Raw genomic sequence first — 15,727 nt, 5'->3', positions numbered from 1 at the left:
ATCCAGCATCATTGCAGTTCTTGACACTCAAACCGGTGTGCCTGGCACCTACTACCATACCCCGTCTAAAGGCATTTCAATATTTTGTCTTGCCCATTCACCCTCAATGGCACACATACACAATCCATGTCTCAATTGTCTCAAGACTTTGAAAAGGTTTTTTAAAAACCTGTATCCTACCTTTTATCTACACTGATTGAATTGGATTTAACAGGCAACATCAATAAAGGATCATATCTTTCACCTGGATTCACCTGGTCAGTCCATGTCAAGGAAAGAGCAGGTGTTCTTAATGTTTTTTTCACTCAATGTATAGCTACAGTACCTTTGAATCTCTGTACATATACTTTACATAGCAGTTTCCCTTAGGAAAAGAATATGTGCATTCCACCAGACTATCAGATTGTACTGTTTGTAGAGAATAAAGCAGTGAAACGACACCCCAAAAAATGTCTCCACTGTATGTTTTAATTTATGGTTGAAGTCCAAGTGACCATAATTAGCTCATGTAAAAGCAGCAATCTAACCTGAACTGTCAGGATGGAAAATGACCAGAACAGAAACACACCAGACAAGACTCAGAGACCCACAAGTCTACAAAGTGCAGAAGGAAGGAGCATTTGGCTAATCTCCCTGGTCTCGGATTTAAATCCATGGAGTTACTGGAACACACAGAGGTCAATCTGAAGATAACCCATTTTAAACCCTTATTTCTCAGAAATTACATTTTTGGAGTGACTTGAAACGTAAATAGATGTTGTGACTTTACTTTCATTCATCTGATGACTGTCATTTCATCCACTATGTTTAATTGTTACCCGATTATATTAATCATGTAACAGTTAACTCATTAAGATTTGGGGTACCACGGAAGAGTTAACTCATCAAGTAACAGTAACAGTTAACTCATTAAGTAACAGTAACAGTTAACTCATTAAGTAACAGTAACAGTTAACTCATTAAGTAACAGTAACAGTTAACTCATTAAGTAACAGTAACAGTTAACTCATTAAGTAACAGTAACAGTTAACTCATTAAGTAACAGTAACAGTTAACTCATTAAGTAACAGTAACAGTTAACTCATTAAGTAACAGTAACAGTTAACTCATTAAGTAACAGTAACAGTTAACTCATTAAGATTTGGGGTACCACGGAAGTGGTTGTTTAAAGAGTTGCCATCTCCTGAATTAAACTCTATAAGGTGTATATCTATTTCATCAATAAACAGTCATCTGATTAATCATGACCTCTTATATTATCATTCTGAACAGTCATCTTATGACAAGAGGTAATGATTAATCAGATGACTGGTCAGAATGATGATAAGAGGTAATGATTAATATCATCATATCCTTATTGGATATGCAAAAAACCCCAGCCTTGCTCATTATTCAGTACTACACCAATTGGTTTAATTATTTATTTACTAACTAACCAAATAATAAGACAGAATACACACACTTACTACATGGAACAAAGGTCCCTAGCGGACTGACACATTATCGCATGTTTTCCCAGAGAAAGAGAGCGAGAGAAAGAGAGACTTATCGTAGACACATTCGATAACTATTCTCACAATCATATAGTTTGCACACGAACCGCCCCACGTTTGGAATAAGAAATCATGAAAAGTATTTACGCGTGGGTGCCCTTGTCCGTCATGTTGTCCTGAACAGAACTACAGAGTTCACTCTTCCATTCGCTCCTGAAGTCGCTGATTTGAAGATAAGCCAGCCTGATGGTTCCAGTGGGGTGATGAGCGTAGCGTACGGTGACTTAAGACTCGTAGTAGGATCGGATGGTTAAGAGTTTGAGATATTTGACGCAGGACAGCTAATCAGCTGTACCAGTGATTGTTTGAGAGAATTTGTCACCTCATACTCCCAGTGTTGATTATTCAGGGGAAGGTGCGTTTATTTCTTCACCTCGTGTTGAGGTTAAAAGTTTCAACCATTACAAACATTTAGCTAACGCCTCATGTTTCCTGGTCTACAGGTTGATTTCTCTTCCAAGCTTTTATGCACTCTTGGTCAAAAGGGTGTTCTGTCATGCTGAAAAGCTCTCTGACCTCACTCACGGCATGGCTAGTTACTGTGCAAAGTATTATCAAAACAATTATCTTATTAGAAAACTAAAATGACATCCCTATATCTTAACAAAAATACTTTAATCATGTTTCATATTATATGCACAACATATTGGATGAAAACATGACAGATAAAGAGGATATACTTTTCAAGTTAAAATATTTACGGTATACAATTTTTAACGACATCACAAAATGAAAACCAATATTACATTTGTTTTCCATAGTTCCCCACTGACCATTCCCCACATGATGTTAGAAATATTCTTCCGGTATTCACTTTTTGAACGTTACGAGTTTTGGGGGGGGGCAAAAGTCTCTGGAGACAAAATACATTCCTTTGGCCAATACTGGAGGGTAGAGAGAGAGTCCTATCCTGCTTAATTTACGACCGGGTGTGTAGGTGTCAAAACTCCCACACCAGTTCCCTCATCCCCTCTGCGGGTGAGAGAAGATTGTCAGTTATTGTCAGCGATTGCCAAGCTGATCCGAACCATTGTGATCCTCACCATGACAACACACACACACACATTCAAAGTTTCATCCAGTGTTTTATTTATTTGCATTTAGCAATATTATACAAAAATCTTCATCAGGTGGAAACTGTCATAATTTTCCTCTCAGCTCCCTGAATAATCATGGGTACATAGTCAAAATGACATTACTCTGAATAAAACGTGTTTTTCAAGCAAATAAATGCACAATATAACTGCTGGTGTCCTACACACACAGACATGAGTGGATAGAGGGTCACATTTAAAAGGTTGAAATGCTGTTGCGCTAATCAGAACACTCCTTCAAACAAAACGCTTATAAACAACAATATTTTGGGGAGTAAAATCATCCTATTGCTTTCTGAAATGAAACAACAATCGTACAAAGGATATTATAATCAGGACTCCCAGCCAGAGAACAGAGAGCATGGATACACCATGGATACACCAAACTGAACAAGTCACAATAGTATTACAAATAAAAACTACTTTAACGTTATCAAATGCAGTTAGGAAGTGAGTGAATCAAGTGAGTGAATCAAGTGAGTGAATCAAGATCTAGACGTTTGAGACAAGCAGGTTGCCTAGCAATGGCGCAAAACTATTTAATGTTTAAAACAAAACGTATTATGCCCCATCATTTCACAAAGCGTTCCCATGGCAACTAATTTTTTATTTATTTTTTAAAACGCTTTTTTCAGTAAGCTAAATATTATAATACACATATGCTTTTATCCAAACGACTTAGTCATATCCATATTCTGAGCACAGGGATCCTCCGCCATCAGAACATATTTATGTTTGTTAAAGTGCACTTCAATAAAAGTGCAATCAGGCCAAGTGGACAGACGGGTTTGGGTTAACATCTCAGGTCACTATGACAACTGACATGGGTCAACATGAACTCACCAGGATTAGGTCTGACAAATGTTGCTGCTCCTTGCCAACCGGTTGAATCTCAATGACTTTAAAAAATAAAATAAAAAAACGGTTGGATTTTTCAAAGACGAGCGTTTAAGACTGTGACACATTGATATTTCATAGAGATAATGTCTCATCTCATATCTGATATTTCAGCTGCTAACCGTCCATTCATCAATGTGTAAGTATGTTTCCTATGTGTCCATGGAAATTGAAAGTCCTGGGGCTTATATAAAAAACAATGACCTTCAAATAGCCAACACCATACTATCCACACTTCTACCCACTCCCCACACTTCTACCCACACTACAATCCCTTCTCTCTCCCCTACCCACACTACAATCCCTTCTCTCTCCACTACCCACTACAATCCCTTCTCTCTCTCCCCTACCCACTACAATCCCTTCTCTTCCCTACCCACACTACAATCCCTTCTCTCTGTCCACTACCCACACTTACAATCCCTTCTCTCTCTCCACTACCCACACTACAATCCCTTCTCTCCCCTACCCACACTACAATCCCTTCTCCCCCCTACCCACACTACAATCCCTTCTCTGTCCACTACCCACACTATAATCCCTTCTCTCTGTCCACTACCCACACTATAATCCCTTCTCTCTCCACTACCCACACTATAATCCCTTCTCTCTCCACTACCCACACTACAATCCCTTCTCTCTCCACTACCCACACTACAATCCCTTCTCTCTGTCCACTACCCACACTACAATCCCTTCTCTCTCCACTACCCACTACAATCCCTTCTCTCTCCACTACCCACTACAATCCCTTCTCTCTCCACTACCCACACTACAATCCACTCTCTCCAAACAAAACCTCTACAATAACATAGTCACACTATACAATATGATTTATCCCCAAATGGAACATATTTGGGGAAATAACATTTCAGATCAATGAAAGATACAGAATGTAAATGATATACTTTCATAGGTATGACAACATTTCAGTACAGAGGATAGCACTTCAACAAATACCATTTTCTGTAAGAGTATAACACTCCCCAAAGTATATTAGCACAGTGCAAACAGAAGTAAAAACAAAACAAACATCCAATAGGAATTCTTCATCGTAGCTACACTATATTGAAAACAAAACCTAAAAACAGAGAAACAACAACATACTTTTAGTGGTTGGACTGCTTCAGCTTTAACACGTTGCAATTACTTCCTGAGTGTATTGCCACTATTGCTGTGATCATTTCAATGTTATCACAGACGAGGGGTGATAAAAGCTTCAATCATCATGAAATACTTCTATATAAAGCCTCAAGAAAACAAAAGAGATGTGAGGGATGGAGACTGAAGAAGAGAAAAGGGAGAGAACGACATGGCAGCCATGGGGTGAAAGTATTTGTGTTATGTTGGGGTGACTCAGGGTTCAATGCTCGGCCCCCTGCTGTTGCTCAGCAATTACCCTGGTAAGAGGAGTGTAGGGCCACAGTCAATCAGTCCAGACACACACAGAGCCTGGTCCTGGTCAGTCCAGAGACACACAGAGCATGGTCCTGGTCAGTCCAGACACACACAGAGCCTGGCCCTGGTCTGTCCAGACACACACAGAGCCTGGTCCTGGTCAGTCCAGACACACACAGAGCCTGGTCCTGGTCAGTCCAGACACACACAGAGCCTGGTCCTGGTCAGTCCAGACGCACACAGAGCCTGGTCCTGGTCAGTCCAGACACACACAGAGCCTGGTCCTGGTCAGTCCAGACACACACAGAGCCTGGTCCTGGTCAGTCCAGACACACACAGAGCCTGGTCCTGGTCAGTCCAGACACACACAGAGCCTGGCTCTGGTCAGTCCAGACACACACAGAGCCTGGTCCTGGTCAGTCCAGACACACACAGAGCCTGGTCCTGGTCAGTCCAGACACACACAGAGCCTGGCTCTGGTCTTTGACCTTCAACAACCATGACGGATATCAGAGCTGAAAACAGAATGGCTAACTCACACCGACCATTTGAGCTAGCTTGGTATTGCATAATCCACATCAAGGATAAGGGAGAAAACCTGATACCAGAGTTCAGCCAAATACATTAGTATATAATAATTTAAAAATGATCTCAGATCTGTAGAAAATTAAAAAAGAACACAAGGTAAATAGAAACATGTGACCTGTTGTTGTTCCATCTGTTAAACTGGTGAAGGAGAACAGACCTGTTGTTGTTACATCTTTTCACTGTTTCAATTGGTTGGTTGGAGTTACGGGTTTGTGCGTCAAATCGATTGGTTGATAGAGGTTACGCGGAACCCATGAGCACCTGGACAGGAGGCGTGGCCTTGCTGTCCGCAGGTGAAGGCGGGTACAGGGTGTCAGTGCGGTTGACACGCAGGAATGGTGGGATACTGGAGGACTTGATGTGGAGGATCCTGGTGTCTGTGACCTCACAGTCAATCTGCATCATCACCTCAAACTCCTTGTCCTTGATCACACGATCTGTTAATGAGACAGGGAGAATCAGTGCATTAGGAAAAAAAACAAGAAAGCTTCCTCAGTTGAAACCCAGCTGGGCTTGGCTATACCTTCCCTCCTCCCCCTCCCTATGACTGAGAGAGAGGGAGTAGATACCACTATCATAGTAGTAGAGTGGAGTGGGAGGTTAGTTAGGGGTTAAGAGCCAGAGAGAGGGATGAAGGAGAGGTAAAACAGAGGAGAGAGGCGAGTCACCCACTGGCACTCTCTCCTGTAGAGAGAAACACAAAAGCTCTAAACAAAGACAGACATGCAAACCAGACAGAGAGAACATAAAGAAGTAAAGTTCCCTGGTGTGTGTGAGAGTGAGTGAGTGAGTGAGTGAGAGAGAGAGAGAGAGAAAGAGAGAGAGAGAGAGAAAGAGAGAGAGAAAGAGAGAGAAAGAGAGAGAGAAAGAGAGAGAGAAAGAGAGAGAGAAAGAGAGAGAGAAAGAGAGAGAGAAAGAGAGAGAGAAAGAGAGAGAGAAAGAGAGAGAGGGGAAGAGAGAGAGAAAGAGAGAGAGGGGAAGAGAGGGGGAGGGAGGTAGAGATGAAGAGGGAGAGAGAGGAAGAGGGAGAGGGGTAGAGAGGACGAGGAGGAGAGAGGACGAGGAGAGAGGACGAGGAGGAGAGAGGACGAGGAGGAGAGAGGACGAGGAGGAGAGAGGACAAGGAGGAGAGGTAGAGAGGTAGAGGAGAGAGGGGAAGATGGAGCATGGAGAGTATGTCTGAACGGATCCCTGCAAGCAGGTTTACATTACCAAACCACTAACACTTCATATCTCTTACTATGGCTTTGTCTGTCTATAGGACTGGTGGTGGTGGGTCTGTGGTGAGAGAGAGAGAGGGGGGGCTCCCTATATGATGTCTCTATCTCCAGCTGCATGGGGCGGGGAGGGGGTCCCTATATGATGTCTCTATCTCCAGCGGCATGGGGGGGTTACAGTAGTTTACAGGCAATGCAGAAAATCACCTTAGAGAGGGTTCTGGACAGCCAGCTACATTTGGGGGTATGAGAGGCTAGGCCGTGAAGGTATGAGAGGCTAGGCCTTGAGAAACCCAACACTGCTGGCATTACAGCATGTGGGCTAGAGAAACATCATGATATATAAGCTATTCCTAAAACTGGGTTTCTGCACTCAGTCCACTGACTGAGTGGCAAAAACACAGACAGCCAGGACACACAAACACGCACGCATATACACACGGAGGGGCCCACTTCAAACAGCATGACTATGAGGTACCTACCAAAAGCCCCCCAGGTCTTTGTTTGTGTCTGCCAGGTGTGTGTGTGTGTGTGTGTGTGTCAGGTCTCTCCTTTCCCTTTTTACTAGTGCCACCTGGACGCCTTCCAGAAAGCTCCTTCCTTCCCACACGGACCGTCAGTGGCAGTCTGGCAGGATAGTCTGCTGTGTGCCAGTGTGTGTGTGTGTGTGTGTGTGTGTGTCACTCCCCTTTGTTTTGATCAAGCCTCTGGGTCTGACAAAACAACATTAGTGGAAACTCAAGAGGGCATTTGTGATTCAGTGGTCAGCCAGCTTGATAAAGATTATGGAGATAAGAGTGGGCACTGGGCACAGTTTGGAATTGGGTTTTTTCTGCCATCCCCCAAAAATTGTTAGAGACAATTTCAGTCAACAAAAACAAATTATGATCTAATAAGACAGTCAGTCAGTGGGCCGTTTAAAATGCTTATAACAACCGAGCCACCAATCCAGCCAATCGAGCTACCAACCGAGCCAACCGAGCAACCAATCCAGCCAACCGAGCCACCAATCCAGCCAACCGAGCCACCAATCCAGCCAACCGAGCCACCATTCCAGCCAACCGAGCCACCAATCCAGCCAACCAAGCCACCAATCCAGCCAACCGAGCCACCAATCCAGCCAACCGAGCTACCAACCGAGCTACCAATCCAGCCAACCGAGCAACCAATCCAGCCAACCGAGCTACCAATCCAGCCAACCGAGCTACCAACCGAGCCACCAATCCAGCCAACCGAGCCACCAATCCAGCCAACCGAGCCACCAATCCAGCCAACCGAGCCACCATTCCAGCCAACCGAGCCACCATTCCAGCCAACCGAGCCACCATTCCAGCCAACCGAGCTACCAACCGAGCCACCAATCCAGCCAACCGAGCCACCAATCCAGCCAACCGAGCCACCAATCCAGCCAACCGAGCCACCATTCCAGCCAACCGAGCCACCATTCCAGCCAATCGAGCTACCAACCGAGCCACCAATCCAGCTACCAACCGAGCCACCAATCCAGCCAACCGAGCCACCAATCCAGCCAACCGAGCCACCAATCCAGCCAACCGAGCCACCATTCCAGCCAACCGAGCCACCAATCCAGCCAACCGAGCCACCAATCCAGCCAACCGAGCCACCAATCCAGCCAACCGAGCCACCAATCCAGCCAACCGAGCTACCAATCCAGCCAACCGAGCCACCAATCCAGCCAACCGAGCTACCAATCCAGCCAATTTAGCTACCAATCTTGCCAACCGAGCTACCAATCCAGCCAACCGAGCCACCAATCCAGCCAACCGAGCTACCAATCCAGCCAACCGAGCCACCAATCCAGCCAACCGAGCCACCAATCCAGCCAACCGAGCCACCAGTCCAGCCAACCGAGCCACCAATCCAGCCAACCGAGCCACCAATCCAGCCAACCGAGCCACCAATCCAGCCAACCGAGCCACCAATCCAGCCAATTTAGCCACCAATCCAGCCAACCGAGCTACCAATCCAGCCAATTTAGCTACCAATCTTGCCAACCGAGCTACCAATCCAGCCAACCGAGCCACCAATCCAGCCAACCGAGCTACCAATCCAGCCAACCGAGCAACCAATCCAGCCAACCGAGCAACCAATCCAGCCAACCGAGCAACCAATCCAACCAACCGAGCTACCAATCCAGCCAACCGAGCTACCAATCCAGCCAACCGAGCTATAAATCCAGCCAACCGAGCCACCAATCCAGCCAACCGAGCCACCAATCCAGCCAACCGAGCTATAAATCCAGCCAACCGAGCTATAAATCCAGCCAACCGAGCTACCAATCCAGCCAACCGAGCTACCAATCCAGCCAGTTCTCCTTCAATACTAAAGCAGCAATACATTTTTATTGGTCACATACACAGGTTTAGCAGATATTATTGTGAGTGTAGCGAAATGCTTGTGCTTCTAAACTCAGCAAAAAAAGAAACTTCCCCTTTTCAGGACCCTGTCTTTCAAAGATAATTTGTAAAAATCCAAATAACTTCACAGATCTCCAATGTAAAGGGTTTAAACACTGTTTCCCATGCTTGTTCAATTAACATAAACAATTAATGAACATGCACCTGTGGAATGGTCATTAAAGACACTAACAGCTTACAGAAGGTAGGCAATTAAGGTCACAGCTATGAAAACTTAGGACACTAAATAGGCATTTCTACTGACTTTGAAAAACACCAAAAGAAAGATGCCCAGGGTCCCTTCTCATCTGCGTGAACGTGCCTTAGGCATGCTGCAAGGAGGCATGAGGACTGCAGATGTGGCCAGGGCAATAAATTGCAATGTCCGTATTGTGAGACGCCTAAGACTACAGGGAGACAGGATGGACAGCTGATTGTCCTCGCAGTGGCAGACCACGTGTAACAACACCTGCACAGGATTGGTATATCCCAACATCACACCTGCGGGACAGGTACGGGATGGCAACAACAACAACTGCAGTTTGGTTTGGGCAGGAAATCTCGGTATCCCGGTATTCAACCCTACAAAGTACAAAGAACGAGCTCTCAAAAACCCCATAGGTGGAGTAAACAGATAGTTGGACGTCTATGAACACGCTGTCATACATCACCCCAACGAGTCATCACATTGATGAGAAGTGGGACATGAAGTCCCTCCCATGTACAAAAAAACAGCATTTTGTCAGGTTCTCTGTTGCCCACTGAGAACATGGAGGAGAGGAACACAGCAGAGAATCCTAAAACGGCATTAACTACCATTGTTGCTGAGTGGGTAGGGGACAGCAGTAAGGTGAACATTGTCTGGTTGCCAGGACTGTGGTAGATGGAACTGTACTGCCCCCTAGCGGTCAAACGCAGGACCATATCTGCACTGTGAATTCACATGTATTTAAATCATTTCCCCCCCTTGTCGTTTAAACTATTTTAAAAAATGGCAGTTTAAACATTAAGACAACGTTTTACATTTTTCACATCCCGAATGTCTACAGAACTGGCCTGATGTAGAGTGACGTCTATAGAACTGGCCTGATGTAGAGTGACGTCTATAGAACTGGCCTGATATAGAGTGACGTCTATAGAACTGGCCTGATGTAGAGTGACGTCTACAGAACTGGCCTGATGTAGAGTGATGTCTATATAACTGGTGGGGGCTCCTCTGCTAGGTTTCTGTCCCCAGTGGTTAGGTTGAGTTAGAAGTAGGACCATTTGAACACAACTACTGCTGACAGCACTGTTGTCCTCAACCTCCTGTTACACTCTGCCACTATGCAGTGAACCTAAAATCCTCAAAATCGGAAAGACGCCGCAGGGTGTGTATGTGAGTGAGTGAGTGAGAGACAGAAAGAGAGAGAGAGAGAGAGAGAGAGAGAGAGAGAGAGAGAGAGAGAGAGAGAGAGAGAGAGAGAGAGAGAGAGAGAGAGAGAGAGAGAGAGAGAGAGAGAGAGAGAGAGAGAGGAGAGAGAGAGAGAGACGATCTGGTGCTTCTGTCACCAACCAAGGAGGGCCTACAGCAGCACCTAGATCTTATGCACAGATTCTGTCAGACCTGGGCCCTGACAGTAAGACCAAAATAATGGTGTTCCAAAAAAGGTCCAGTCACCAGGACCACAAATACAAATTCAATCTAGACACTGTTGCCCTAGAGCACACAAAAAACTATACATACCTTAGCCTAAACATCAGCGCCACAGGTAACTTCCACAAAGCTGTGAACGATCTGAGAGACATGGCAAGAAGGGCATTCTATGCCATCAAAAGAAACATAAATTTCAACATACCAATTAGGATTTGGCTAAAAATACTTGAATCAGTCATATAGCCTGACTGACACAAAATTAAGGAAATCTTCGACTATGTACAGACTCAGTGAGCATAGCCTTGCTATTGAGAAAGGCCGCCGTAGGCAGACATGGCTCTCAAGAGAAGACAGGCTATGTGCTCACTGCCCACAAAATGAGGTGGAAACTGAGCTGCACTTCCTAACCTCCTGCACAATGTATGACCATATTAGAGAGACATATTTCCCTCAGATTACACAGATCCACAAATAATTCGAAAACAAATCCAATTTTGAAAAACTCCCATATCTACTGGGTGAAATTCCACAGTGTGCCATCACAGCAGCAAGATTTGTGACCTGTTGCCACGAGAAAAGGGCAACCAGTGAAGAACAAACACCATTGTAAATACAACCCATATTTATGCTTATTTATTTTATCTTGTGTCCTTTAACCATTTGTACATTGTTAAAACACTGTGTATATATATATATATATTTGTAATGTCTTTACTGTTTTGAAACTTCTGTATGTGTAATGTTTACTGTTCATTTTTGTTGTTTCTCACTTTATATATTGACTTTGTATGTTGTCTACCTCACTTGCTTTGGCAATGTTAACACATGTTTCCCATGCCAATAAAGCCCTTGAATTGAATTGAATTGACAGAGAGGAGAGAGAGAGAGAGAGAGAGACGGAGAGAGGAGAGAGAGAGAGAGAGGAGACAGAAGAGACAGAGAGAGAGGAGACAGAAGAGACAGAGAGAGAGGAGACAGAAGAGAGAGAGAGAGAGAGGAGACAGAAGAGAGAGACAGAAGAGAGGAGACAGAGAGACAGAGAGAGAGGAGACAGAAGAGAGGAGACAGAAGAGAGAGAGAGAGGAGACAGAAGAAAGAGACAGAGAGAGAGAGGAGACAGAAGAGACAGAGAGAGAGGAGACAGAAGAGACAGAGAGAGAGGAGACAGAAGAGACAGAGAGAGAGGAGACAGAAGAAAGAGACAGAGAGAGAGGAGACAGAGAGACAGAGAGAGAGAGGAGACAGAAGAGACAGAGAGAGAGGAGACAGAAGAGACAGAGAGAGAGGAGACAGAAGAGACAGAGAGAGAGGAGACAGAAGAGAGAGAGAGAGAGAGGAGACAGAAGAGAGAGACAGAAGAGAGGAGAGAGAGAGGAGAGGAGACAGAGACAGAGAGAGAGAGAGAGAGAGAGACGATGGCCCACAGTAAAAACACCTGTAATCAAAAAATGATGTCAGTCATTTCCAAACATTCTTTGATTCTAAACACGTCGCTTCCAATTGATTGAGCTCCTTTCAAACGAAGGGGATCGTTAAACATAACAGAGAGAGAGAGAGAGAGAGAGTCCTTCACTCCATTTAAGGAGCTAACCCTTCAGCCAGAAATATTTGGGAAATCATAGAACGTCAACTAACTTTTACAGAATCAATTAACCATAGACATACCACTGTTCAGAAATAGCCAATGACCTACATCAATCAATCCAATGTATTTATATAGCCCTTCGTACATCAGCTGATATCTCAAAGTGCTGTACAGAAACCCAACCTAAAACCCCAAACAGCAAGCAATGCAGGTGTAGAAGCACAGTGGATAGGAAAAATGACATCAAAGTCCCAATCCCGAATTGCATGTTATTGTTCAGGGCAGACCAAACGATGGTTCCCTATTAGCAAAACCGATCCCCTCCCTCCAGATGAAAGCCATTTGGTGACTGGGGGGGGGGGGGGGGGGGGGGGCATTCCTAATGCAGAGCAAGACAGCTGGAAAGAATTACCCTCCCTTCCTCTGCCATGGAGCACTAATGGCATTGAGGTATTCTTTCTATTTTAAGGGTCTGGGCCCAACTAAAGATGCATTCGGAAAGTATTCAGACCCCTTGACTTTCTCCATATTTTGTTTCAGCCTTATTGTAAAAAGGATTAAATACAACAAGATCCTCATCAACCTACACACAATACCTCATGGCAAAGCCGACAGGTTTTTACCTTGTGGCAAAGCCGACAGGTTTTTACCTCGTGGCAAAGCCGACAGGTTTTTACCTCGTGGCAAAGCCGACAGGTTTTTACCTCGTGGCAAAGCCGACAGGTTTTTACCTCGTGGCAAAGCCGACAGGTTTTTACCTCGTGGCAAAGCCGACAGGTTTTTACCTCGTGGCAAAGCCGACAGGTTTTTACCTCGTGGCAAAGCCGACAGGTTTTTACCTCGTGGCAAAGCCGACAGGTTTTTACCTCATGGCAAAGCCGACAGGTTTTTACCTCATGGCAATAATAATAATAATATATGCCATTTAGCAGACGCTTTTATCCAAAGCGACTTACAGTCATGTGTGCATACATTCTACGTATGGGTGGTCCCGGGGATCGAACCCACTACCCTGGCGTTACAAGCGCCATGCTCTACCAACTGAGCTACACAGGACAGGTTTTTACCTCGTGGCAAAGCCGACAGGTTTTTACCTCGTGGCAAAGCCGACAGGTTTTTACCTCGTGGCAAAGCCGACAGGTTTTTACCTCATGGCAAAGCCGACAGGTTTTTACCTCATGGCAAAGCCGACAGGTTTTTACCTCATGGCAAAGCCGACAGGTTTTTACCTCATGGCAAAGCGGACAGGTTTTTACCTCATGGCAAAGAGGACAGGTTTTTACCTCATGGCAAAGAGGACAGGTTTTTACCTCATGGCAAAGAGGACAGGTTTTTACCTCATGGCAAAGAGGACAGGTTTTTACCTCATGGCAAAGCCGACAGGTTTTTACCTCATGGCAAAGCCGACAGGTTTTTACCTCATGGCAAAGCCGACAGGTTTTTACCTCATGGCAAAGCCGACAGGTTTTTACCTCATGGCAAAGCCGACAGGTTTTTACCTCATGGCAAAGCCGACAGGTTTTTACCTCATGGCAAAGCCGACAGGTTTTTACCTCATGGCAAAGCCGACAGGTTTTTACCTCATGGCAAAGCCGACAGGTTTTTACCTCATGGCAAAGCGGACAGGTTTTTACCTCATGGCAAAGCGGACAGGTTTTTACCTCATGGCAAAGCCGACAGGTTTTTACCTCATGGCAAAGCGGACAGGTTTTTACCTCATGGCAAAGCCGACAGGTTTTTACCTCATGGCAAAGCGGACAGGTTTTTACCTCATGGCAAAGCGAACATTTTTGTTGTTGTTGAATTACCTTATTTACATAAGTATTCAGACCCTTTGCTATGAGACTCGAAGTTGATCTCAGGTGCACCCTGTTTCCATTGATCCTCCTTCTCCCCCAATTGCTCGGGTTGGCCTTGCGTCCAGCTCTAGGAAGAGTTTTGGTGGTTCCAAACTTCTTCTATTTAAGAATGATAGAGGTCACTGTGTTCTTGGGGACCTTTAATGCTGCATCCATTTGTTGGTCCTCTTCCCCAGATCTGTGCCTCGACACAATCCTGTCTCGGAGCTCTACGGACAATTCCTTCGACCTCATGGCTTGGTTTTTGACATGCACTGTCAACTGTGGGACCTTATAGACAGGTGTGTGCCTTTCCAAATCATGTCCAATCAATTGAATTTACCACAGGTGGACAACAATCGAGTTGTAGAAACATATCGAGGATGATCATTGGAGCTCAATTTCGAGTCTCATAGCAAAGGGTCTGAATACTTATGTAAATAAGGTTTCTGTTTTTAATCTTTAATACATTTTTTTTTAAATATACATTTGCAAAAAATTCTAAAAAACAGTTTTTGCTTTGTCATTATGGGGTATTATGTGTAGATTGGAAATCTGTCAGAGCTAAAGATGTACATTCACCAGCTTCAGTATTATATATACACACACACACACCTCTGTTTAAAACAAACATTATAGATCTACTATGTTCCTCAGACACTGTAATCTGTGCCACGTGAGACTTTAAAAGGTTAGGACGGCCAAGGCCAATTGATACCAGACTGTGCAGGAAAGGGTTAAATGGGGTCTTCTGTGTAGGTCAGTCTCTCAGTTAAGGAATGTGATCAGAGTAACACAGCAAATCTGGGAGAAATAGGATATTAGTACCCATGTTAGCAGATGTTCACTATCTCAAAACACCACACAATTATTATTATTATGTATATTTTTTAAGTGCAAACAACTAAAGGTCCTTAAAATAATGAATTTATTTGCAAATTACGGAGGAAAATAAGTATTCGGTCACCTACAAACAAGCAAGATTTCTGGCTCTCACAGACCTGTAACTTCTTCTTTAAGAGGCTCCTCTGTCCTCCACTCGTTACCTGTATTAATGGCACCTGTTTGAACTTGTTATCAGTATAAAAGACACCTGTCCACAACCTCAAACAGTCACACTCCAAACTCCACTATGGCCAAGACCAAAGAGCTGTCAAAGGACACCAGAAACAAAATTGTAGACCTGCACCAGGCTGGGAAGACTGAATCTGCAATAGGTAAGCAGCTTGGTTTGAAGAAATCAACTGTGGGAGCAAATATTAGGGAATGGAAGACATACAAGACAACTGATAATCTCCCTCGATCTGGGGCTCCACGCAAGATCTCACCCCACGGGGTCAAAATGATCACAAGAATGGTGAGCAAAAATCCCAGAACCACACGGGGGGACCTAGTGAATGACCTGCAGAAAGCTGGGACCAAAGTAACAAAGCCTACCATCAGTAACACACTACACTGCCAGGGACTCAAATCCTGCAGTGCCAGACGTGTCCCCCTGCTTAAG

The 15,727-nt window shown here is 44.6% G+C and overlaps 1 protein-coding gene across 1 annotated transcript in view; it reads right to left on the bottom strand.

The window, feature by feature from the left end:
• Positions 1 to 5,288: 5,288 nt before the first annotated feature.
• The window catches only part of atf6 (activating transcription factor 6), a 133,868-nt gene continuing 123,429 nt past the window's right edge, over positions 5,289 to 15,727 (bottom strand). Inside the window, exon 17 of the mRNA XM_046299824.1 lies at positions 5,289 to 5,967. Within this exon, the coding sequence (XP_046155780.1) occupies positions 5,771 to 5,967 (197 nt within the window). The 3' untranslated portion in view covers positions 5,289 to 5,770. The remainder of the gene's footprint in view (positions 5,968 to 15,727) is intronic.

Source organism: Oncorhynchus gorbuscha, linkage group LG15, assembly GCF_021184085.1.
Source record: "Oncorhynchus gorbuscha isolate QuinsamMale2020 ecotype Even-year linkage group LG15, OgorEven_v1.0, whole genome shotgun sequence".
NCBI lineage: Eukaryota > Metazoa > Chordata > Actinopteri > Salmoniformes > Salmonidae > Oncorhynchus > Oncorhynchus gorbuscha.
The sequence above is the reverse complement of the archived record's forward strand: the minus strand, read 5'-3'. Positions and strand labels throughout refer to the sequence as shown.